This window comes from Scardinius erythrophthalmus (genome assembly GCF_964197995.2).
Source record: "Scardinius erythrophthalmus genome assembly, chromosome: 3".
In the NCBI taxonomy this organism is placed as follows: domain Eukaryota; kingdom Metazoa; phylum Chordata; class Actinopteri; order Cypriniformes; family Leuciscidae; genus Scardinius; species Scardinius erythrophthalmus.
This window is the reverse complement of record NC_138223.1, coordinates 3,990,752-4,014,862: the sequence shown is the minus strand read 5'-3', so window position 1 is coordinate 4,014,862 and position 24,111 is coordinate 3,990,752. Positions and strand designations below refer to the sequence as shown.

Below are 24,111 nucleotides of genomic sequence, written 5' to 3'. Positions count from 1 at the left end.
TTACTCAATACATGTTATTAATATATTTTTATGATCTACTTAAAAAAACTATATTAAATAATTCAAAATGTCCTCACTCTTGTGCAAATTGTGCATTCACAGATAGCTAAGGCAATGATCTATAATTTAACATTGATTTATAATAAATATAATGTAATGCACTGATTTCTGAATATAATTTCATCTGATCAACTGAAGATAACAATAATTATGATAAGGAGAGGAAAAGTTATATTCTTTACTCAATACATTGTATTAACATGTTTGTTTATGATTCACTTTTTAAACAAATCTTGTGTATATGTATTATTACAAAATGTCCTCACTCTTTGAAAATTGTGCGTTCACCCATATCTAAGGCATTGATCTATAATTTAACATTGATTTATAATAAATATAATTGAATGCTCTGATTTCTAACTTCATGCTATGAATGTAATTTCTTCATCAACTGAAAATAACCAATAATCATAGAGTTTGGAAAGAAGAGGCAAAGTTATATTCTTTACTCAATACATTGTATTAATATCTTTCTGTGATTCACTTTTTTATTAATCTTATGTGTGCATATTGTTATATTAAAAATGTCCTTACTCTTTGAAAATTGTGCATTCACAGATAGCTGCACTGCTCTATAATTTAACACTGATTTATAAATAGTATGTTAATCTGCATTTATCAAAATAAAAAAGTTATTTTTCTCCTACTTATTATTATGAACATTATTTAACATTTCAGCTGTACATTGAAACGTCGCTTTTTTCGCTTTTCAGTTTTGCCAGTGATTTTCGTTACTATTATTATTGTTATTATTTATCGCATGACTAATAAGGACATCTAAACGCCCATGCCCGTTTCCTTTTCTTTTTCTTACGCCAATGCTTTCTTTTCGATTGGTTGGAGGACTAAAGATCGGAAGTAGTTTATTTATGCTAATGAAGGAGTTGGGGGTTGTAGATATTTACGTTCAACGGGAGCCGCCCTTCATTCACCCACATGGTTCACGGCAGGTCGCGTTCGCGCCACTTTTGCATTTTTACTATGATCAAGAAAGTCGTTTTAGGAGAAGTTTCATTTCGCTTTGCACGCGCGCCGCGTGCGTTGCAGTCGATCGCGGTCCTACTTTTAAGTTTACGCACCAGTTTCGCAGATTTGTCCAGAACAGTGGCTGTAAACGGCAAGTGAGTGAAGATGGTGGATTTCACTGGTGAGTGTCTTACTGTGCGTTATTGACTAGGAACCTGTTGTTAATTTTTTCTCGCTTCTAGTCTCACAAACTCAATCGCGGTTTCCCGCTTAAACGCATGCGAGATGATTTCCGCGCATGATTTCGTAACTCGGCTATTGCAAGCGGCGACGGTGGTGAGACAAACAATGTAGTAAGTGGCGCATGGTAGTCCTCTCCACCTCCATAGTTGTGGAGAATGTGGGAGATTTGAAAAGCATGCTTGCTGCAATGCAACTACCAACTATTTTATTTCACCGCACGCCTGCGCGATGTGCTATAATTCGCTTCATTAATACGCGTTCGCGTAGTGGAATGCGAATTAAGTTGTTTTTAGACTTGTAGAGTGATGTTTTCTCGTTCTGTTGCGCGTGCGAGTTAAAGTGCCTCCAGAACAAAGCAGTAGCACATGGGGGGATGCGTAGGCCGCGCGCGCACAGCGCTAGCTTAGCAACAGCGCGCGGGACGAAAACACCCCTCTTTGTGCGATTGCGTTGTGTTTTAAGTTTAAGATTGCGTGTGAAACGTTGTTAAAATTTATTAAAGTTAATTCGCTTGTTGGTTTTTAACCAAGAGAAGTTTTAACAGGGAATGGATGGAGCTAGCCTGCACTAGCCATTGTAGTTTTAACTGCTAACTTGGCTAGTTTCACTTCGTGTAAATAACACGAACACCTTTTTTGGTTGACGTTAAAACATATCGGTGTTTTTTATATTTATTGAATTTGTGTTTAAGGCAGAACCCTAGCCAGCTACCTTAGCATTAGCTGCTATCGCTGTCCTCAATATCGATTGTACGCGAAATCAACAGCGCGCCACTTTATTTCCCAACCCCGTTCTGTTGTTTATACCTGTTTGACACATGTAACTTATTATTTGTCTATCATAGTAGTTTTTATGCGAAGAATTATCCGGTTCGTGAACTCAACGGCGCCATGTTAGTGCAGATTGTTTCGGGTTGGGGGGAGGGGGTGATCGGGTAGCGTCTCACTGCGCATGCGTCGTACCGTCCGACGGCGCGCGCGGTCCGCAGGCTGCGCAATTCTATCACTCGCTCAACTCTAGTTATCATAACTTGGAAATTGATTGAGAAATGCACCTTCTAAAACGGAGGGAGCGAAGTAGGTAATGATGGTTTGGTGGAGTTGGCTTTTTAAAAAGAGTGATACACCGTCAAAGTTGGATATGCATAGTACCGCAGTGCCCGTGTGACATGTGCTTTGCCATGAGGCCCTCGCTCTTGTAGTACTAGCCTATAGAAAGTCAATCCCATTGACTAGTTTTCTCTTTTGAATCTGAATTATAATGCAGGTAATTAACTAATTCACTTATTTCTCCTCTCTCAGAAACCTCAAGAAAGATGGGGGAGTAGTTCTCCGCAAGTTCTCTGGAGACTTTCATCCATGGGACTTTGATGTGAAATGTGGTTGATGTCAGTGTATTGTCAAAGTGCTTACAGTGCAGGTAGTATTATGTAATATCTACTGCAGTGGAGGCACTTCTAGCAATACACTTGGCCATTAACTTTGCCCTCCTCCAAGCACCCTTCCTCCACCAAGACGCCATACCCAACCATGGTAAAAATGTCCCAACAGGCTCAACCCATTGTTTGAGTAGTAAAAATAACCCAGTGTTTTGAGTATAACGGCTTTGTGCTAAGGTGCATCTAGTGCAGATAGTGAAGTAGACTAGCACCTACTGCCCTAAGTGCTCCTTCTGGCACGAGGGACTGTGACTTGCATCCATATATTTGAATTAAGTAATTTTTACACCCCCTCTTTTTTTTTTTTTGGTGCAGTTCTCTGCTAGTTTTGCATAGTTGCACTACAAGAAAACGGGAGTTGTGCAAATCTATGCAAAACTGATGGTGGCCTGCTGCTTCTCCACGTTTCCCAATTTTGATTTGAAATCTGAGAGGTGTCTTATTTTCTTTGTTTTCTTATAAATAAAACCTGCCAATGCTGTCATTGTTTTAGTTTCAGCAGTGCTAAAGTGCTTATAGTGCAGGTAGTATTTCTTGTCATCTACTGCAGTGTGAGCACTTGAAGTACTTCTAGCTAAATGCATCTGGGATCTGAAGACTTTTTGCAAGCACTCCCAGGGTCTCTATACACACTCTCTGTAACTTTGCTGGACCCCGGTTAGTTTTGCTGGTTTGCATTCAGCTTATAAGATGGTGCTGTGCAAATCCATGCAAAACTGACCGTGGCAGCACGCATCCGAGAACCACTTTGGAGCCGTTTGGTCCCTTTCTGCACAGGTTGGGATTGGTAGCAATGCTGTGTTTGGAAGGTATTGCACTTGTCCCGGCCTGTAGAGGATTGAGGAGATTGTACCCCACAAGTACGTTTTTGCTGTTGGAAGTTCCAACATGCATGTATACACACATATACATGCATACACAATGTGTATATCTCTATATATCCAGTTGATTGAGTTTTGTAAATATTTTATAGCGACTTGTTAGACTTAAAATGCTGTGATTTTTAAATGACATGTTCAATAAAAGATAAAAAGGTGCATTGTCTTGCTGTTGTCTTTATTTCTGTTATATGTTCTCTAACTTTTACACTTTCACAGCATGCAAGATGTTAAGGTGTGACTTCCGGGCTGGTAATTAACCATAATTTATTATGTGATTGGGTTGGTATTGACTTGGCTTACACTGGACCAACATGAACGGATAAATTCAACCCTGTTGTCTATCAGCAGATCATTCGATTTGTTAAATCCAATTATAAAAATGCAGAGTGAGCCAAGTTATCCGGCATCCCTCTTAGCAAACCTGCTTAATGCAGAGGTGTGGTCTGAATGCCTATTTATTGTTGGGTGCATATATAAATACGTTTTATTTTGAGGTTATTGCAAGGGTTGTGTGCAAGATGCATTTCCTATGCATGGTTTGGGTTGATGAGAAATGTATAGCGTCTACATAAAGTAACCATTATTTACTGTGCATTTCTAGCTCAAGTTCTTTCTAATGGGACATTGCCGTGGCGTCCAGCCCACTGTAAAGATGAGCAGTACTTTCATTTTAAACTCAGAGAACATGCATTTGATGATTATCCACAGGAAAGTATAGCATGTCTAAGTGTTCAAAGCCTTTAAATCTGCCTGATCAGTTTCTCTGATGATGAGGATGGTCTGTATGTAAAGATTAAATCACAATGGAATGAACTCAGATTATCATTAAAGGGATAGTTCACCCCAAAATTAAAATGTCATTCACTCACCTTCATGTCGTTCCAAGCCTGTATGAGTTTTTTCTTCTGTTGAACACAAAATATATTTTGAAAAATGTTGGTAACCAGACAGTTGATGACTTCCATAGTATGTTTTTCCTTAATCAACTGTTACTGACATTCTTCAAAATATCATAATTTGTGTTCAACAGGAGAAAAAAATAAATAAAATCTAACTCAGTTTTGGGACATCTTGAGCGTGAGTAAATTACTATTTTCATTTGAGGTGAACTATCCTTTTAACAGGCCCCGTTCTGGAGGAATGAGGAATGGCCTTTTCCCTGGTGGAAGTAAATAAGGTTGTAGTTCTTTAGGAAGTAAGAGCACGTGAGTAACTGTCCATATGTATTATTATTTTTATATTATTTTAAACTTGATACCAAACTCAAACCAGTGTTATTAAACTCGTGTCAGTAGGCTACTTGTCCAGTAGATGGCTCTATTGCAACCCATTTGAGGGATTTGCTCTTCTCTGGGGAATTTTTTTTTATTTCCAGTAATTTATCTATTTGCAGTGTACTGGCAAGCTATTTGATCAAGCTTTCTATTAACAGCCCTCAAACTTAAATAAAACTAACCATGACATTGTCTATACAATTTTACAGAGTAGGCTACCTATCATTTGAAGGGGATCTATTTTTAATGTGTTAATGGTTGTTAGGACGCCCCTAGCGCAGTAACAATAATTATGTGTTTGTAATTCTACAATAACGTGATTAATATTGACAGTTATGTCGATGTATTGACCCTTTTTATATTTACGAGCTGCTCAGAAGTGGAAGTCGTCATAGTTGGTAAACTTGAGAGAATATATTAAATATATTTTTTGTTATGTGCCCATTTGCTCAAATAGCAAAAAAAAAAAAAAAAAAAAAAGTGTTTTCACAACTTTCATAAATAGGAAAAATATGTAAAGAGATTGATAACGCAGGTCAGAAGAAAGATGTTAATTTTACCCTCACTCCGCTGTATTAGAAACACCCTCACATTTTTTTTTTCATTTGGTGCAAATATTATAATACAAAGTATAGTAGCCTATTATAAATGTACATGTTTTTAAAAAAAAGAAAATAAAAAAAGATATAAATATATATAAAACTTTGCGATGCTGATTTCAACGGCTCTGCAATCGAGCAGCTGCTGCTATGGTTACCACCATAGACAGTATGGTTACCACCTCAGTCAATTTGCGAGTTTTAGCGCATTCTGACTAACTTATTTAAAAAAAAAAAAAAAAAAAAAAGTTATATTCTTAAGAATATAAACTTACTTTTTTGTCTTAATCAGGGGGCATAGTTCGGAAAATGTTGCGACACGACATATAGGCTTGTACGCTCCTTAAAGCTTTCGATATTGTAGCATAGCCGACTAACGTTACTTGTAGGCTACGCTTCTTCTCTACTACACTAATGATTACGCCCATTCTCTCTTGACAGCTCCGTCTTTCACCAACACACTCATTGCGCTCGTGTTGAAGGTCCTGCGCGAGACCCTCCCCAAGAGACATGCACAATCTGTTGAATATATATATTCACCTAAAATCCCCGCTGGTTTTATTAAACAAGTTTTCCGAGATCTAAACGACATTTTTATTTATTTTTACCCGAACGGAAAAACTCTTCTGTTCGGACTGTGGAGATGGAGATGCGTGCTGTTTTGCTTTATGCCTTTTTAGCGGTTTTCATCGGTCCATGTCAGGGGACTTTAATGAACTGCAATGAAGTGCGTAAAGTTTTTCAACTCAAGCAAATCGGACCTGTAAAATCACTACCTGAAACACCGATAACAGGTAAGATCTGACCGAATTTGACATCATGCGCCTCTGATTTTGTGTCAAATCGTTTTTGTTCCTTTCCCCACACTAAGCTGATCCCCATTCCCTAAACAGTCTAACGCTTTATGTTGTCATTTTTATAATTCAAAGATTTACTGCAGATTTAAACATTTATTTTTCTGGAAGAATCGCAGATAGTTTTATGTCATGCGGTTAACGCATGTCTTGTTTATTCTTTGCTCCATTTTAATAAAACCAAACCGGTCACGTAAACTCATAAAGTTTACGCGTTTTTGGTTATGCGGAAGTCTTAACGCTTTTGAAATGTAACTAAAATTCAGCTACTCTGAATTAAAAGTGAAACTGGTTGTCACCTCAGGTAGGAAACTTTCCACTGGTCTAGGTATTGAACGTGTAAAAGATTTGAATACTGTTATAGGCTACACTCCGCGATGTTGACCCAAGATTATTCATCTCTAGATATATGGACTTCAAATGACTCTTTCAAGACGTTTTAGACACAATGCTAGCCGTGGGGCGCGTTTACCGGCTTTAGAAGTTTGAGCTGTAAATAATCATCGTCTCGAAAGACTGACTGACGCACATTACTTTACTTTTCACATAAACTTTTCAAATAATGAATGGTGTCTCGTGAACTACTAGATATCACCATATACTTCCCCAGTTGATTGATTATATGAAGAATTACACACACACACACACACACACACACACACACACAAGGAATAAAATGTATAAAATCAGGCAAATTCTAAATTATATAAACCTTCAGAATATAGATATAAAACTGTTTGGTGTAGCCTATGTAAAGCTCCTGAAGTGGATATTTCATGGCTCAGTGCAGGAGAAAAAACTCATTTTGAGCAAACAGCCTTTAAAGATAATTGAAATCTACAGACACAAATAGATAATGGGCCATAAAAGATCCACTTAAAAGTGTATTTGGGATGTTGTCTTTCCACTAATCTGAAAAAACAAGTTATGAAAAGCCGAAATCTCAAAATTGACAGATGCGTGAAAAAACTGCGTTTTTGTCTCGCCTTAAACTGTACTTCCCCCGAAAGACTCACATTTACACATAAAAAACACATTTACTAAAAAAAAAATTGGAAGTAGATCATCTGAAATTGGCTGGAAGATTATGCAGTCGCTGCTTTTAAGTTTTCAGGATTTGTATGCGACTTATCCTGTTAGGGAAATTGAGATAAATGGCCCTATGGAAATATTTCCTTGAGTAAGCTAATATTTAGCTGTTGGTATACGCACTGAGTTGAGACTGAAGGGTTGTCATCACCCTCAAACTGAGATTTAAAGGGATAGTTCACCCAAAAATGAAAATTCTGTCATCATCTACGCACCCTCATGCGGTTCCAAACCTGAATGAGTTTGTTTCTTCTGCTAAACACAAAAGAAAACATTGACGGTAGCCATTTAGCCATGTTTTTTTTTAGCCGAAAAATAAACTCATACATATTTGGAAGAACTTGAGGGTGAGCAGATAATGCAGTTTTGGTGAACTATCCCTTTAAAATCAGTTCCTCAAATCACTCCTCGAGATCAAGTATACTAATCTCAGTATACTTGACTGCAAAATACAACCATAATTAGTTGCAAATGCACTGTTTGGTTTAAACAGCTGTCATGTAAATCTCTCTGGACTGTTTGGTTTGTGACCTCCGAGCCTGTCCAATGGTCTTTGTCAGGTTGTTTGGATAATCGTCCCATTTTGCTTTTGCTCTTGTGATCTGAAACTAGTTTTGTGACCTCTCTAATAGTGGACGGTGAGGGTCTTGCTCATATCCAAAGGAAAGGGCTTTAACCAGTTTGACAAACTTTGCTGGGTTAATGGATGCTAAGTGGCTTGAGGAGAACAGCTTGTACACTGTTTCCCACAGAGGTCATCAAATGAAGCTCACTTCAAAGTGCTGCTTGGAAGAGGTTGCTTCTGAGTTTTACAGGAATTTAGAGCTGTGGTTTGCTATTAAACTTTTGCACAACTCAAAAAAACCCTCCAGGAAAGGTGTTTACTCATCGCTCATCCTGAACTTCAGGGGTTTTGGTTGGGAGCAGTTAAAAACAGAAGTTTTTTATCATGTTCAGTTTTTCTTTCATAAGAGATTATGAAATGATATATGATTAGATAAATCAGTTAGTGAGTATTTTGCGCATTTAAAAGCCTCTTTTAAATGCATTTGTCCACAAGTTGATGTCTTGACATGGGCCACAAGTGTCATCTTGTTTAAAGCGAGGTCTGTTTCTCTAGGCTATAGCTTTTCAGTAACTTGCAGAATAATGTAACTCTTCCTACATTTGCTACATTACATCTTCTTTAATTCATTTTGTTCAGTCATTTGCTAATCTTTTTTAGATTATTCAGTTAATGTGGATTTAGGTTAGCTTTTCTTTGGGTTCAGTAGAGATAATTTTGCCTAGATTTATCAAAGCCTTAGAGAAAACATTAATAAATTCATTGTTATAGGCATATTGTTGAATTCAATTATACTTGTATATTTATATCTGCAGAAACAGGTGCATGGTTTCATGCTTTCTTTTCTGCTCATCATGATAAATGTGCAGTAGTCTCGCATAGCCAGACCTTCAGACTGACGGCTGAAGGTCTGGAATTCATAGCAGCTTTCTTTGGCCAAGGCCCGCCCATAAGGCCGTTTGACCGACATGTCAAACAACCAATTACAGTTCGTTTCGTTCAGCGTCACGTTTCGGAGCGTGGAAATGTCCCCACAACAACAGACCAGCGTGCAACAAGTCAGTCAGCATAGAAAATGAAAGAAGGAGAAGAAAACAAGCAGTAAGTCATTGATCTGTTCGTGCACGTATAACAACAATGGCGTCTGCATTACCACATCTGATCAAATCATTGCCACTCCATGTAAACACAACAGTTTTTCTTCCGCAATCACACGTCTGCGCTTTGTTTCCCGGCGGACCGAAAATAAACGAGACACTCGCGCCCCCCGGAAATCCGATAAAATTCAACCAATCAGATGACGACTTCGACATTCCTGAAGTGTTTCCAGTTAAGTGTACCATATGCATCAGACGTTTAGCCAACGTTCCGTGGGCGTGACGTCTGAGGCTGAGACTAAATGTGCAGTGACTGTAATGTAATCCATGATAGACTAAGCTTGACCTTGTTGAAGGTGTTTGTTCATCATCATTTGTGACCCTGGATCACAAAAGCAGTCATAAGTCGCACGGGTATGTTTGTGGCAATAGCCATTGTATGGGTCAAAATTATCGATTTTTCTTTTATGCCAAAAATCATTAGGATATTAAGTAAAGATCATGTTCCATGAAGATATTTAGTAAATTTCTTACCGTAAATATATAAAACATTTATTTTTGTGAGTGAATGCAACACAATCGTGAACATAAATGAGCAACTTTAAAGGCGATTTTCTCAATATTTAGATTTTTTTACACCCTCATATTCCAGAATAGTTGTATCTCGGACAAATATTGTCCTATCCTAACAAACCATACGCCAATTGAAAGCTTATGTATTCAGCTTTCAGATGATGCATACATATCAATTTAAAAAAAATGACCCATGTGACTGATTTTGTGGTCCAGTGTCACATTTTCTACGACCCAATAGGTGTGTTGTTAACAAAACTTTAGATGGACTTGCATCCTGCCTTTTTTGCCATCTTTCCCATCACCCCAGTTTTTCCTTCCGTTTTCATGTAATTAAGCAATGTGTTCAAAGCACTCTATTTTTATGAGTTTACCTGACCGGTTTGGTTTTATTAAAATGGAGCAAAGAATAAACAAGACATTCTTGAAGGTCATACTTTTATTGCAGATTTCGAAATGCTGCTGGAACTTTCTTCTCTTTGCTTCCGATCTTGGATGTTAGTAGCAATACAAACTGTTTGACGTTCAGCAAGTTTCCAGGCCAATTATATCCCACACCACATGACCCCTTGTGAAGGCTAAGGTCCTCAAACATCAAATAAACTGACCACCATAGTGGGTGAGTGAATAAAAATGTAAAAATAGTCACATTGACATTTAAATGATTCTTCAAAGGTGTTTATTTCTGTACGTTAACATTACTCTAGCAGTGGCATGCATTCCAGACATTTTTCTTGTTAACTAGGCCTATAGCTGTTGTAATCCTAAGGCCGTGTTCAGAGAAGCTTGTAAAAAGCACTGACCGTCTTTTCTAAATCACGCTTTTCATTGCTTTGCTCAGACCCCTGAAACAAACATACTTTCTGTCTGCTAGCAAAGCCTCACGTTGCATTTGCTATGATTTGATCAATCTTGTTTTTTGTTGTAATTCCTCCATAATGCCTTCATGTAAGAAAGTGCTGGGGATGTAAGGCTTCTAAGAAGCATGATCTTTTCTCTTATTTGAGTGTTGTATTTGAACTGTCAATGTATGGCTCTGTTTACACCTGGTATTAAGATGCGCTTTGGTCGATCGGATCACAAGTGGACGAGGCAGACACATACCCGTTTACGCCTAGTGTTTTAATCCGTCTCTTTTGTCCACTTTCAAACAATTCTGTCCTGCTTTCTTCAAGGGGAGGGTCTATGGGCGGGTAAACGTATGGGTTTTTTACATATTTTTATTTTATTTTTATTTTTACACAACCGGAGACGACAGAAAAACACACAGAGAGCATCAGCTTTCGTTTCTGCTCTGACAGCCACAAGACCAGCCGAACGCTGTGAGTGTGTGTTAGAAATCAGGAATGGTGAGAGAACATTGTGCTTGGTACGTTTTTCGTCTTAAAACCAAACTTGGGTCTCAGCCAGTAAAGTTTAAATCCCGTCTGGCTAGAGCGCTTCCCATAATGTTTAGCTCCGTAGACGGAGAGTAGACGGTCTTTTGTTTCTGTTTGAACACATTCAACCACATGAGCGTTTACGAAAGCAATCCGGACGAATGTGTTTTCAACTATCTCTGGAAGTGGTCAAAAGTGGACAAGCCCGTTTACATCTGTATTTAGCATCGTCCACTTTTGGTCGACCCAAACGCATATTATAACAGGTGTATACATGACCTATAGGCTCATTGGAAACAATTTTTGTTGCAAAACTCCAAAAACATACCTTTATGTGCAAATCATTGCAGTTTTCAGCTGAAATTTACATTAGGGGCAGTAAAACACGTACAACTTTTATAACTTTTCCTGCAAATTATGATTATGGGGCAGATTATAGTTTAATGAAGACTTGTTTTCATCTGCTTCTTTGCACAAATCTATGTCATTGCCTCAAATACACTTTTACCATATTGCATGATTTGTAAACTTTTCATTTTGATGTTTGTATCACATAACCAGCTCCATTTGAATGTTTTTTAGTACACTTGCTCAGGAGCTCACCTACAGCACTTCATTTACGAGTCACAATAAAAAAAGCTCTAAGACTTGTAGAAACAAGCTGCAAATGTGTTTTTATATCGTTTGCTTTTGCTAACTCTTATCGGTCAGGTTGTATGCTAATTTCACTGGACATTTCCCTTTTGAAAGTGTGGCGAAACATGCATGAAGCCTTGTAATATCATCTTGGAGATATATTGCCACAGGTGTGTTTTTCCCTTGAGCCCGAGTTGAGAGTTTTACTTGCAGCGAACTGATTTGATTCGAACAATTCCCAAATCTCACAGCCTGTTGGATCATGTGAAACCGGGGCAAAAAAGGAGGGTGGAAAGTTCACAGTTGGATGGATTTATTCTCTCAGGTGACTACACTGAAACATCTAGCAGGTTGTGAGTGAGAAATAAACACTTCCTGGGGCGCTTTCATTTCGCTCCAGCGAGACAGTGATGAATTCCTTTCCTCACGCCATCTCCTTTGCATCTTGCTCAGGAACTCACAACATTGCGTCACGGCGTGGTGATAGTGTCTTTGGCAACACTTGACTCGGCACGTCCCGTGCTGTTTTTTTAGAGCCATAGCCCCCCTAGGTGCTGTCATTTGCATTGACCTTTTTGGGAGAAAAAGTTTGTTTTCTTATGTAGTGATGGAAAGTTATTTTGTCGGATCTCAGTGGAATAAGAGTTTTGATGTTAGAGATATCAAGCCCTTTCATCCTCCCCGCCCCGCTGGCCTGCTGCAGCTTGCTTAAATGTGGAGTTTTGTGGCCACCCGGTGGGAGTGTGTGTCCTTAACATGAGTGGATTTGTGAACGTTTGTAGGTCATGTATGTTTGTGATGTCTCTTGTTATGTCAGTTTGGACTTTATTGTCGATGCTGCATAAATTGCCCTGTGAAGGGACAAAAAAGATGCTCTAAATTTTTTTGGTTTTTTTTGTTTGTGTTTGCTCATACAAAACTCTTCCAAGGCGTTTTGACTGATTGCCAGGATGTTGCTTTGCTATGATGTTTGCTAATAGTCAGATACTGGTCGAGGTGTCTGTGATATTTTGGTTTAAATTTACATTGACACTAAGAATGTATTTTCTTTATTTTTATCCCTTTTATAATCTTAAAAAAATTTTATGAAGCCAGGTGTAAATCATGACACTGGAAAATTATAGCACACCTCTCCTCAAGTGATAGGTTTTGAAATATATACTGTATATTTCATATATTTCAGCAAGTTTGTTTTAGGTTAGTAATTTGTTCAAATAGTAAAACAAAATTGGTCACACTTTAGTTTAATTTCTCACTATTAACTTCGACTTTTGCCTCAATAAACTCCTAAAAACTGCGTAATAATAGTTAGTTAGGTAGTTGTTAAGTTTAGGTATTGGGTTGGATTAAAGGGTAGTTCACCCAAAAATACAAATTGTGCCATTACTTACTGCCCCTCAAGTTGTTTCAAACCTGAATGAGTTTCTTTCTTCTGCTGGACACAAAAGAAGATATTTTAAAGAATGTTGGTCACAGTTGTTGGACCCCATTGACTTCCTTAGTAGGAAAAAAACATACTATGGAAGTCAATTTACAGATTGTGCTGTAAATATATTACTTTTTTTTTTTAAACTGAATCTGTCCTGGCAGCACAGTTGCTAGTTTTTTATCTGTAAAAATGACAGAATTTATTTGAACAATATGATAAATATTAGAGATGCTTGCCCTCATAAGTAATCTAAGGATCATTTCATATGACTTAAATGCACATTACCACCATAATTAACAATCCTAAACTTTGTCCGTTTATCCCAACAGGTTCAGACCTCCAGGTTTGTTTATCGAAAAATGTAACATGCTGCACTAAGAAGATGGAGGAGCGTTACCAGGTGGCGGCACGACGGGACATCCAGAACCTTCTCCAGACATCCAGCTCAAGTCTGAAGTTCCTCATCTCACGCAATGTGGCTGCTTTTCAAGGTCAGTGCATTGATTTTAGAGACTAACACTGGTATATTGTCTGCAACTCTCAGTAAACGGTTCCTGAATTCTCTCACCACATGTTGTGTGTTATTCTTCAGTGCTTATGAGAAATCCGAAAGATCGGTTGTACAGTTTATCCTACACCTTAGAGTCACTTCATGCTTGGCAGGGTCGAGTGCTGTTGTTTGGTATGATGTCAGTTTGATTCCAGACATTTTACTGTTGTACAGTAAAGCATTACCACTGTATACTTTTCCCTGAGACCCACAATATGTGATTTAGTTCCCTGGTGGCTCTCCAAGGGCTTAATTCTGCTGCTTTTCAGTACATTTCAGGTTTTCCAGTGTTCATTTAAGGTTTTTCAATGAATGGCTTCCTTGATGAGCTGTACACCAAGATGCTTGTTTTGAGGCCTTAATGAAACCCTTCACAGCTTCATAATGTTAGGTCATAGGAGCCTACGCACCTTTGCGGAGGAGGAGGGTATCCTTCATTTTGAACCAAATGACAAACCCGGATAACCTGTAATCACCCATAAGTGCTGATGCAAGAAGATGCACCGATCCCGACAAAAACCTCTCTATGTCGTCTACAGCGTATTCTCAGCAGAGCCTCTCTCTCAGGTTTCACAAAGGTGGTTAGTCAGTCAGTGTGTAGCTAGCAGCTCATGATGGGTCGGCTCATTGTGAGTGTGTGGAGTTCTTGGATTGCTGCAAATGTGCCAGGAGAGTGAAGATTAAGAGTCTCCATTACAGTAAAAGTGAAGTGTCACTTTTTATGCTGACTTTGAGAGTCACAAAGGTTTTTGTTTGAGCGAGTGAGGTGATGCTTTATAATATATCTTAATCAGCTGATTCTGATAGGTTGTCATTAATAACCAATGCAATTGTCATCATTATAAGTCTGTACTTGCCTACAACAGGCAAAGAAATATAGCAACAGCAAATGCAGAAAATGGTTTTTAACAATGGCTACTGATATACTTCTCAAACAGCTGTGCATTTCATCTAAGGATGCGCCGATATGAGAATTTTGGCCGATACCGATAACCGATGATTCCTTATATTTGAATGGCGATAACCGATATGTTGGCCGATAAACCTAAAATCCAAATTTTTATATAATTTTTGAGAGCCTGATACAAAAACAAAAGTCTCACCATTAAAAGCCATGTCCCAAACACACAATTATGATTTTCTCGTTATAGTTTTATGTAGCCGATATGACAGACTTGAGCTGCTCATGTTGCACATATCCGTATTTTCCTTTTTTAAAGTGATTTCAATCATATTTCAAGCAATTCAAAACCATCAGTGTGCATCTGAAGAGTCTCAGCTGAAGGAAATACATTATTTATCAGCTTTAATATATCTGCCAAATTTTCTTACTGGGCCGATAACGATAACATTAAAAATACACCGATATCGGCCGATACCGATATGGTGGCCGATATATCGTGCATCCCTAATTTCATCCCATGTTTTTATGTAAGATTATCCTTTTGACTTTCGTCTTTGCATTTCTCTTGCTTTACTGAGTTGTGACTGACAGTTCAAACGCATGTGTAGACACGCTTCTGTTTACTGCCTACTTTCCTAGACAACATTACTCTGAGAGTTTCCCTCACAATCGAGACTATATCATTAAACCAAACCTCTTGCATTATTTCGCTTGTGGTTCAGGGCCCTTTTTTTTTTTTTAGCTCAACGCAAGACCTGTTATATCACATCATTTGGAAGAATGGTATTCAGGTGGCAGTTACAATAAAAACATTTTGCACGTTTTGTTGGGCGTAGACTCGGGGAGAGCCCTGATGGTGTCTAATCACAAGACTCATTTTATGAGATTAGGCCCATATTACAGGGCCCAGTCCCAGCCTCCTGCTGCCTAACTAGCTATTACCTCTTGCCTAGGATACTGAACGCTGTTGTCTTAGAACAGGCATGAAAACAAGGGATGAAACACAGCTGTACACAAAATGTTTGAGATAGGGATGCAGAATGTAACATTAACCCTATTGATATTGCCAAATTTCAAATGTTCACCACTGGTCGAATTAGGCTAGTATTGGAAGCAGACAATATTCTTTTAAAATGGCATATAATTTAATGTATTCCTTTATTTCACAGTGTTCTATAAGGGAAAACACTGTAATACAAAAAAACATGGTTTGAAACCATGATTTGGTTCATGTTTAGTACATTTTCCTTTGTGTATACCCTATTGACTACTATTGTATTGGTTATCAATAAAAAAGTTTTGTTGGTAATCCTCCCCATCCTGTTTTTATTTTATTTCTCTTTTTCCATGTGTTTTGCTTCTCTTTTTCCATGTGTTTTGCCCTCTTTAAATGAATGTGCAATATAGTGCAGCGCTGCAGAAATTACAGTGACATCTTGTTTTACTTGCTTTGCTTTTGGTGGTCCAATGAAATGCGGGTTTCCCAATTTAATGAGGTTAGACAGAACTCATATTATGATGCTGTTGGTTTTTGAGGAAAATAAATTGTTCTGTCTTTGAAACAAATGGGTATCTTTTCCTGATTAAGCTTTAGTTTCTGTTGGAGATGTATTCAGTGTAGACGTTGGAAAGAGCTGATTGCTAGGAATTGGTCTTTCAACCATGGGATACTGTGAGAATGTAACCACAAGGTGATGGTCCGGTTACCTACATGACTTGTTTGCGTTTTAGACTATGTTCTACTTGTTTCTACTTCCCCATTGTAAACCAGACAGTCATGTGTGAACAGTGAGGGCCGTTTGTTTGCACAATTGTTACTGAAGTGGTGTAAAATTCCCTCTATAAAGGTGTACTGTTTGTCCCTGCGTACGTTAGATATTAATATTACCCACCTGTTACCAACAAGTCTTGCAAAACATGTGACAATTGAGCACATTTTCTCCTATCCAAAATCAAACTAAAAACAAACACCACTACGCATTACAGAGATTACAATTCTGGGGGGTGGAAATGTGCTTAATTTTCATTGTCTCAGTGCAAATGCTTATTTTCTTCATGCATTTGTGATTTTGAGGTGAAATACAACCTTTTTTGTCATATTGCATGCAGATTCTTTGTGTGCTTGTTGTTGATCATCTTTTGAATTACTGGCTAAAAGTTGCAGGTCTTAGGATGGTGGTTTATTCCAATCTGGTAAGATTAATAGTTGTGGTTGCCATGGAACGATGGCAAACCTCTCTCGGAGTGAAAGAGAGTTGACCGGCGTCTCTCTCAGTGGGGGTATTTGCACATTGTGCGGCCAATGCGGAGACCCTTTACGAGTCGAGGTTAAAGAAAAACACACTCCTGTGGAGCTGGAGTCGCGGCCTCTCAGTCGGCTGAAGGTTGCTTGTTGAAAAGGCCGTCGGGTAGACATTTTCCACTTTAATTTTCAACGTATTTTTATTTTTTTTTGCTTTCCCTGCATTGCCAAATGACATCAAAGTGAGCTCTGCTTCAGTGGAGAGCTGATGCATTCGGCAGGTGATGCCGAAAACAGCAATCTGTTTCGAGACGGAGGCTGAGATAAGAGGGCAAGATGTTTTTCTTAAGAGTGCCTCACTAGTGAGAGCGAAATTGCACTGTTGAGTGAGCAAAATACCTGGAAGCCACTTGTTGAAAGAGTATTCGAGTAGGCATATTTTTTAAAGTTGAGTGAGTGAAATTGCCAGAATTTGTGAAGAAGAAGCCTCTGGCTTGTTCAGTTTGACTCGAAACAAATCACATGGAAAAGTGTGAATCATCATTTTGGGAGTTATGGACTTTTTTTACTGCACAGTTATTGATGTTTTGTGGTTTTGTAACATGTTTTGAATTCCCTTAGTACCCATTGGAAAGATATCACAAACGAGAGTTTTTTAATCTAATTTTCCCCCCTCTTAGAAATCAAAGATTGCACAGAGACTTTGTTTGTTCAGAGAGAATTGTTTGCCTTGTGAAAAAGTCCACATATGGAGATCTCAGCAATGCCTCATGCTCAACTCAGATTTGCAATCAAAAGTAAGAGATCCCAATGTGAACTATTCACAATGGTCATATTCTTCCATTAGCAAACAATCTGAGGCTGACTTACACATTCGTTTTCTAGCTCTGTACACTCTTAAAAATAAAGGTTCTTTATTGACATGGTTCCATGACAAACCTTTAACAACCAGTGAACTTTTCTTTTGCACAAAAGGTTCTTTAAATGTGCAAAATATTTAAATGAGGAATATTGTGACGTGTTCGTTCCTGGAAGAAAACTCAAGACTACAATGGTGGCGTTTCAGGGAGTTCATACAGAGAATAACTCCTGCTGGAGGAACTTTGCAGACATTTTTCATGCTCAAACAACAACATTACACACTAAAGAAAGTTTAAAATGTAAAAAAAGCATAATAGCTTCCCTTTAAGGTATTATTTATGTCTGTATTGTGACACTTATCTGAGCAGCAGTCATAATATTTGCCTTAGCCACCACTAGTAATAATTCAGTTCTGCAAATCATGCACTGATAACAAATTACACGAAAAGTCATGCACCAATGCAACAAATAATAATCCTAAACAAAATCAATTTATATTTAAAGTGTGACTTATTCAAACTCCCTCTCCATATTTCACAGTGATATTCAAAGCGGAGGCTGATATCTGCATACTGTAATGCTGATGACAAGGTCAAGGACAAGATAGGTCAACTTGCAGTCGACAGACCCCAGACCCAGCTTAATTTAATCACAAATAACTCATCCAGTCAGTGTTCATGTCACACCGGGGTGGACGAGTTGAAAGGAAGGACTAAAGTGCCCATTTGTTAGACACAAAACGTACAATTATGCATTTTTATTTGATACAGATGGAGACAAGGCCATGATTCATCAACCTCACAGTGAATAAAATTAAACCATTACAAAACAACAAAACAGAGTCACCGCGTACAGATAATAGCCTATTGTGCAAATATGGAGAGACAAAGGAACGTCTCCAACAATGAAACTACCCCAAAATCTTATAATTCTTATGTTGTTCTTTCGGCTCAAGATTAAATAGAGCTCTCAGTTGTGTTTAATTAGTGGTGTAAGGCAGCAATGTAGTGTTTTTTTTATTTTATATATACATTGGGTTCATACATTTGGTTAGGAATTTTTCACGTGTTAAACAACATGCATGAATCCTTCATAATATGTATACATTATAATTCTGGATTTATACATTTGACAGATTGCAACTACTTGTAAAGAACTTTACATTAAACCAAAAGGTATAGGAAAAAACAAAAAAACAAAACTTTCCTTTTAAATTGTGCATCTGTGGCACTTGGACAACAGGATGAAAGATGCAAAGCCTGTCAATTTATTCAACCGTCACAGGCCGCTTTGAGCCCATAAAACACGTTATATGCATGACTTGTATTTCCGAATGTCTCCTGGTTAACTTGCATTGCGGTCCCTTAAATCCTCTTTGTGATTCAGGAAGTCATCTTGGCAGGATTGAACGTCCCTCCGTGCCTTCCATGCTTATGTGGCCATACGCATTTTCTGGGACTTTTTGACTGATTGTTCTCAATAGCAGGGAGATACAATGCCACATGGGTGGTAGTGTACGCTGTGATGGGCTCAGTTTAGAACATTTATGTCACAGATTGACATTCCCTGGAGACTATGGAGGATGTGATCGGAATTTCTTTATCTGACATTTTGGCCACCTACATGCTGTAAAGTTTCAGGAGTGACAACTGCATTTTAACTCACTACAGAAATTGTGATTGACCATAGCATCGTTCTGGCATCTCATGTGTTTACTATTTTTAACCAAAGTAATATATCGTAAATACGAGTGGGAAGCTCTGGATTTTCTTTGAGCCCCGTTCTGTACAATTTTGGGAGAAACATGGCAGAATACCACAATGCTTATAGGCATTTAGCAGTGACACTGTCAGGTTTTTTTTTATTTACAACGAAATAAGCTAATTCCCTGCACAAATTATAATAGCATTGTTACATAGCAATATAATATGTAACAATACAGTTTACAATGGCTTCATAAATGAATAAACAAACTTTAAAAGCAAAACACACCTCATGCACATTCTTTGTTCTTCATTTTCTAGAAGTAGTTTAAACTGTGTAGTTCATTAAGATAAGGTACCGCTCCAACAAAAGTGGAGGCTATAGTTACTTTTTACCATGGTAGTGAGGTGCAATGTGTGGTTTTTCCTGTGGTTAACATGATCCAAATACTATGGACGACCCAATTTTACCCTATAAAATTTTACCCTTTAAAAATTAGGTTTCTTTTTCTTTCTTTTTTTTTACAGATGTTCCTGTTTTTGTTAAAATGCATCTGCATCCCAACTCAAGCTACTGTTACTGAAAACTCAAGCCGTGCAATTTTAAGAGAGAAAACGTAATATAAATTGATATGTAAAAATATACAATATAAATTGTAATATAATTTAAAATGTTCACCTGTTTGGCAAGTGTTTGTCATGTTCTGATGATAAAACCACAATTAACTGTCTGGTTTCTACAACTTTCACTCTGGAGCAAAAATCTGCCTTCAAACTTGAAAGAAATAATAATTTGACATTTATTGTGATAATTATCAATATCGACTGATATGAAAAATTGTATCGTGATAACTTTTGACCATATCGCCCAGCCCAATTAGCAACATGACCAAAAAAAAAATATATATATATGACTCCATCCAAACTTTCTGGTCTGTCTTTCTCAAGCTAACTTCAAAGTTTGTCTTAAGGGACTTTTTTAATATCTGTTGTACAAACAGTGCAATTTTAGATGGCTTTTCCCATGCACATGTTCTTGCTCTCCCAACAGGACACCAGTGGCATCCTTGCATTTAGAGAATTACTGTCACGCCATTTGCACGAAAAGTCCACAGCATTCCTCTCATGAACCTGTCCGTGATTTACTGTAGGCTTCAGGCAAATGAACCTAGACCAACCTCTCCGTACCCAACCGTTCACTAATCAGAACCTGTCACTGGAGCGAGTAACAAAGGCAGTTTAATGAAAACAAAATGTCTCTGTTTGAGATGGCTTCCTGGTAAAGGACTCTGGTTAGAGGGCAAAGACATGCTTTTGTCCCATTACCGCTGCTGTGTGGTCTTCGGTGCATTTTTGCCTCCTTTAACTCATGAATCAGAGATTGAGGTCGCACCGGGCCAAGTGGCCCTCATGCCCCGATGAAGTGCCATTCACCGTCAACCTTATTAAAATTCCCCAATTCCTGTAGGCTTTGCCCAATTTAGCATTTGGATATTGAAACCTGAACTTGGCTCATTCTGTGTGCCCTTAAGGGTCTTAATCTGCAATTATTTGGTAAGTAAACAAACACTGGAAATGAGCAGATGCATGCGTATGGATGTCTTAGAATTTGATTTGTTCTGTTAGGAAATCTGAGCTCTTTTCACATTATTAAAATAATAGAGTTGTCATTAATATTCTGGATTGGAAGAATATTCAGTCCGAGTGATGAGATAGTATTGCTCTCTATCATGCAGTTGAATTTACATCAAATGGATTTGTAAAGTATTAATGAAATTATTTTAAAGCGGCGCAAAGCTAGTGCATATTAATGCATCTAATAAATACTTTGAGCAGAACGTATCTGAATATTTTTACTTTTCAATGGAATTGCATGACAGGCAGAGGTGGACAGTAACAAAGTACATTTACTTGAGTACTGTACTTAAGTACACTTTTTGAGTATCTGTACTTTAATTGAATATTATTTTTTCTGGAAACTTGTTACTTTAACTTCACTTCATTTGAAAGAAAAATATCATACTTTTTACTCCACTACATTTCTGTCAAGGTCCTTGAGTAGAAAGTAGTAGGTTGCATTTTGGTTGGAAATGAATGTCGGTTTGACGGCTGAACCCGACGTTGGATTTTGGTTGGAACGTCTGTCCAACAGAGTTTAATGTCAGTCTGATGTTGGATTCTGACATCAACCTGATTTTCATTTTCAAAGTTGGGTTTGGTCTCCTAAATTCAAATTTTGTCATTGTTTTGGAGCACACTAGCTTATAGATTACAAGTAATGCTAACATATTCATACTAAAAGCCAAAAAAACTTTAAATATGGCACTCTTTGAGGGAACAGCCATTTGGGTGTCCGAAACCATTGTGGACGTTATTGAGTGACTTATTCAATCTCACATTCAATCCCACGACTGGAACTGTGTTCTAGAAATAAATGTGATATAAGTGCAGGCATAGATTCAGAGGCATAAGGTACTGTAAGTATTACATACAACAATGCAACAATAATAAAACAATGCATTGACATTTACTTTTTACTTTTGATACTTAAGTACTTTTAAAAACGAGTACTTCTGTACTTTTACTTAAGTAAAAATAGGTCTTTACAACTTTTACTTGTAACGGAGTAATATTTGACCAGTAGTATCTGTACTTTCACTCAAGTAGGGAAGTTGTGTACTTTGTCCACCAGTTATAAACACAACATGTCCTCATGGAAATAGAAAATGAACACATCGTAACTCAGGAAGTGATCCATCTTGTAGTTATCACTGTGGATGCTGCCAAAGATAAGCCATATGATTATATTGTTAGTTTCTCATTTTCTCTTACATACACTGCTGTTCAAAAGCTTGGGGTCGTTAAGATGTTGGACTCAGCATTTATTTGTAACAAAATACAGTAAAAACAGTAATATTGTGAAATATTATTACAATAAAAAAAAAATGTTTTATGTGAATATATTTTAAAATGTAATTTAATGTGATACATTTGTTTTTATATAATATTTCTATATACTTTTTTTTTCATTTGTTTTAATGTCTTTCTTTAGTGTAGCTGTAACAATGCAACCTGTCTAATAAGAATACAAGTCCAAATATTATCGGTTTGGTAATTCCTTATGCACATAGATCAAACTTTACCTCTCATGCTTGTTGTTTCGACTGTCAAGTTGTTTGGATAGAATGAGATGATTGATTCCCAAATGATCATCAGCACACTAACATTAGCATGCTCACGGCAGCAAAGCTATGAATTATCATTATTTGACAGCAGGATGATTGACAGCATTGAAATGTTTAAACTATGTGTGCTTTAGGGAGCATAAGCGTCTTCTGGTTCTGCGTACAAAGCAAATCACCAAGTCTGACGATATTAGTTAAGGATATTAATAGCACACTTCCTTGAGGAAATAAATGCTTTTGTTTATTCAATTCATTTCGGCAGATGTCCAATCATTTCTTATCAGCGCTGATCCATCGGCAAAGCAATAAATCAGTGTACCACTAGAACGCAGCAGTGTTTTCAGTGTGTGTCATGACTTGTACTCGGAGGGCCCCTAATAATACTCTTGTGTTTGTGTGTTTGGCTCACACCCCTGTCAGAGCCCCTTCTAATACCCCTGTTTAAGTGTGTTGTTAAGAATGGCTTGCTCATTACCGCCACCGTTTAACCACAGACCAGACCTCTGCTGACAGACTTCCACGCCACAGGCCCAAGTGTGAGACGCAGGAGAGGAAGCGCTTGCCTTTTGACTCGATTGACCCCCGGGGAAAAACTTTCATTCTTTCATAACTGGCTTGCTAATTTCTTGGAGAGTCTTAGTTTAAGATCCAGGAAGAAATTCTGACCTTTTCATGGTAGAATGACTCAGATATTCCTCAGATTTAAACATAGTTGGTAAGTGGTTGCTAGGATGTTCTGGGTAATTGCAACAGTATTGCTAAGGTGTCGCTTGATTGATGGTTGTTAGGGGTGTTCTGGGTTGGATGTTGTTAAAGGGGATGCTTGGGAGTTTTTTTGGGTTTCTGTTCTGCTAGGTGATGCTGGATTAAAGAAAATTCTGATTGGTTGCTAAGGTGTTGCTTGGCAGTTACAAATGTTTTATGCATAGTTGCCCCAGGGTGTTCTGAGTGGTTGCTTGGGCATTTCTAGGGTTTTCAGGTTAATTGTGTTGGTGTTGCTAGAGAGTTGATGGTGGTTGCTATGATGTTTACTAAGGCGATGCTAGTTGGTTTTTCAAGAAGTTCTGGGTGGTTGCTGCAACTAAGCACAAAATCTTTGCACTTCCCGACAATGCCCTAGCAACCATCTAGAACACTTGTACCTATGCAATTGCTAGACAGTTTCCTGTGTGTTGCTAAAGTGTTGCTAGGGAGGTTTTCTGGTGTTTTGGGTGGTTGCTTTGGTGTTGCTAGGGATTTGTTGGTGTTACTAAGGTGATGCTAGTTGGTGTCAAGAAGTTATGGGTGGTTGCTAAGGTGTTGCTATGCAGTTACTAGGGCATTGTCAGGAAAGTGCAAAGGTTTGTGCATAGATTCTAGAGTGTTCAGGGTGGTTGTCAGCTAGGGCATTTCAGTGCAATTGCTAGACAGTTTCCTGGATGTTGCTAAGGTGTTGCTATGGAGGTTTTCAAGGGTGTTCTGGGTGGTTTCTTGGGTGTTGCTAGGGAGTTGATGTTGGTTGCTATGATATTATTAAGGTGATGCTAGTTGGTTTCAAGAGGTTCTGGGTGATTGCTGCAACTTAAGCACAAAAACTTTGCACA

General features: G+C 38.0%; 1 protein-coding gene across 1 annotated transcript in view; it reads left to right on the top strand.

The window, feature by feature from the left end:
* The first annotated feature begins 5,925 nt into the window (after window positions 1–5,925).
* gpc5a (glypican 5a) overlaps window positions 5,926–24,111 on the top strand; it is a 160,128-nt gene continuing 141,942 nt past the window's right edge. Inside the window, exons 1-2 of the mRNA XM_081361426.1 lie at window positions 5,926–6,255; window positions 13,413–13,574. Coding sequence (XP_081217552.1) covers window positions 6,105–6,255; window positions 13,413–13,574 — 313 coding nt within the window. The 5' untranslated portion in view covers window positions 5,926–6,104. The remainder of the gene's footprint in view (window positions 6,256–13,412; window positions 13,575–24,111) is intronic.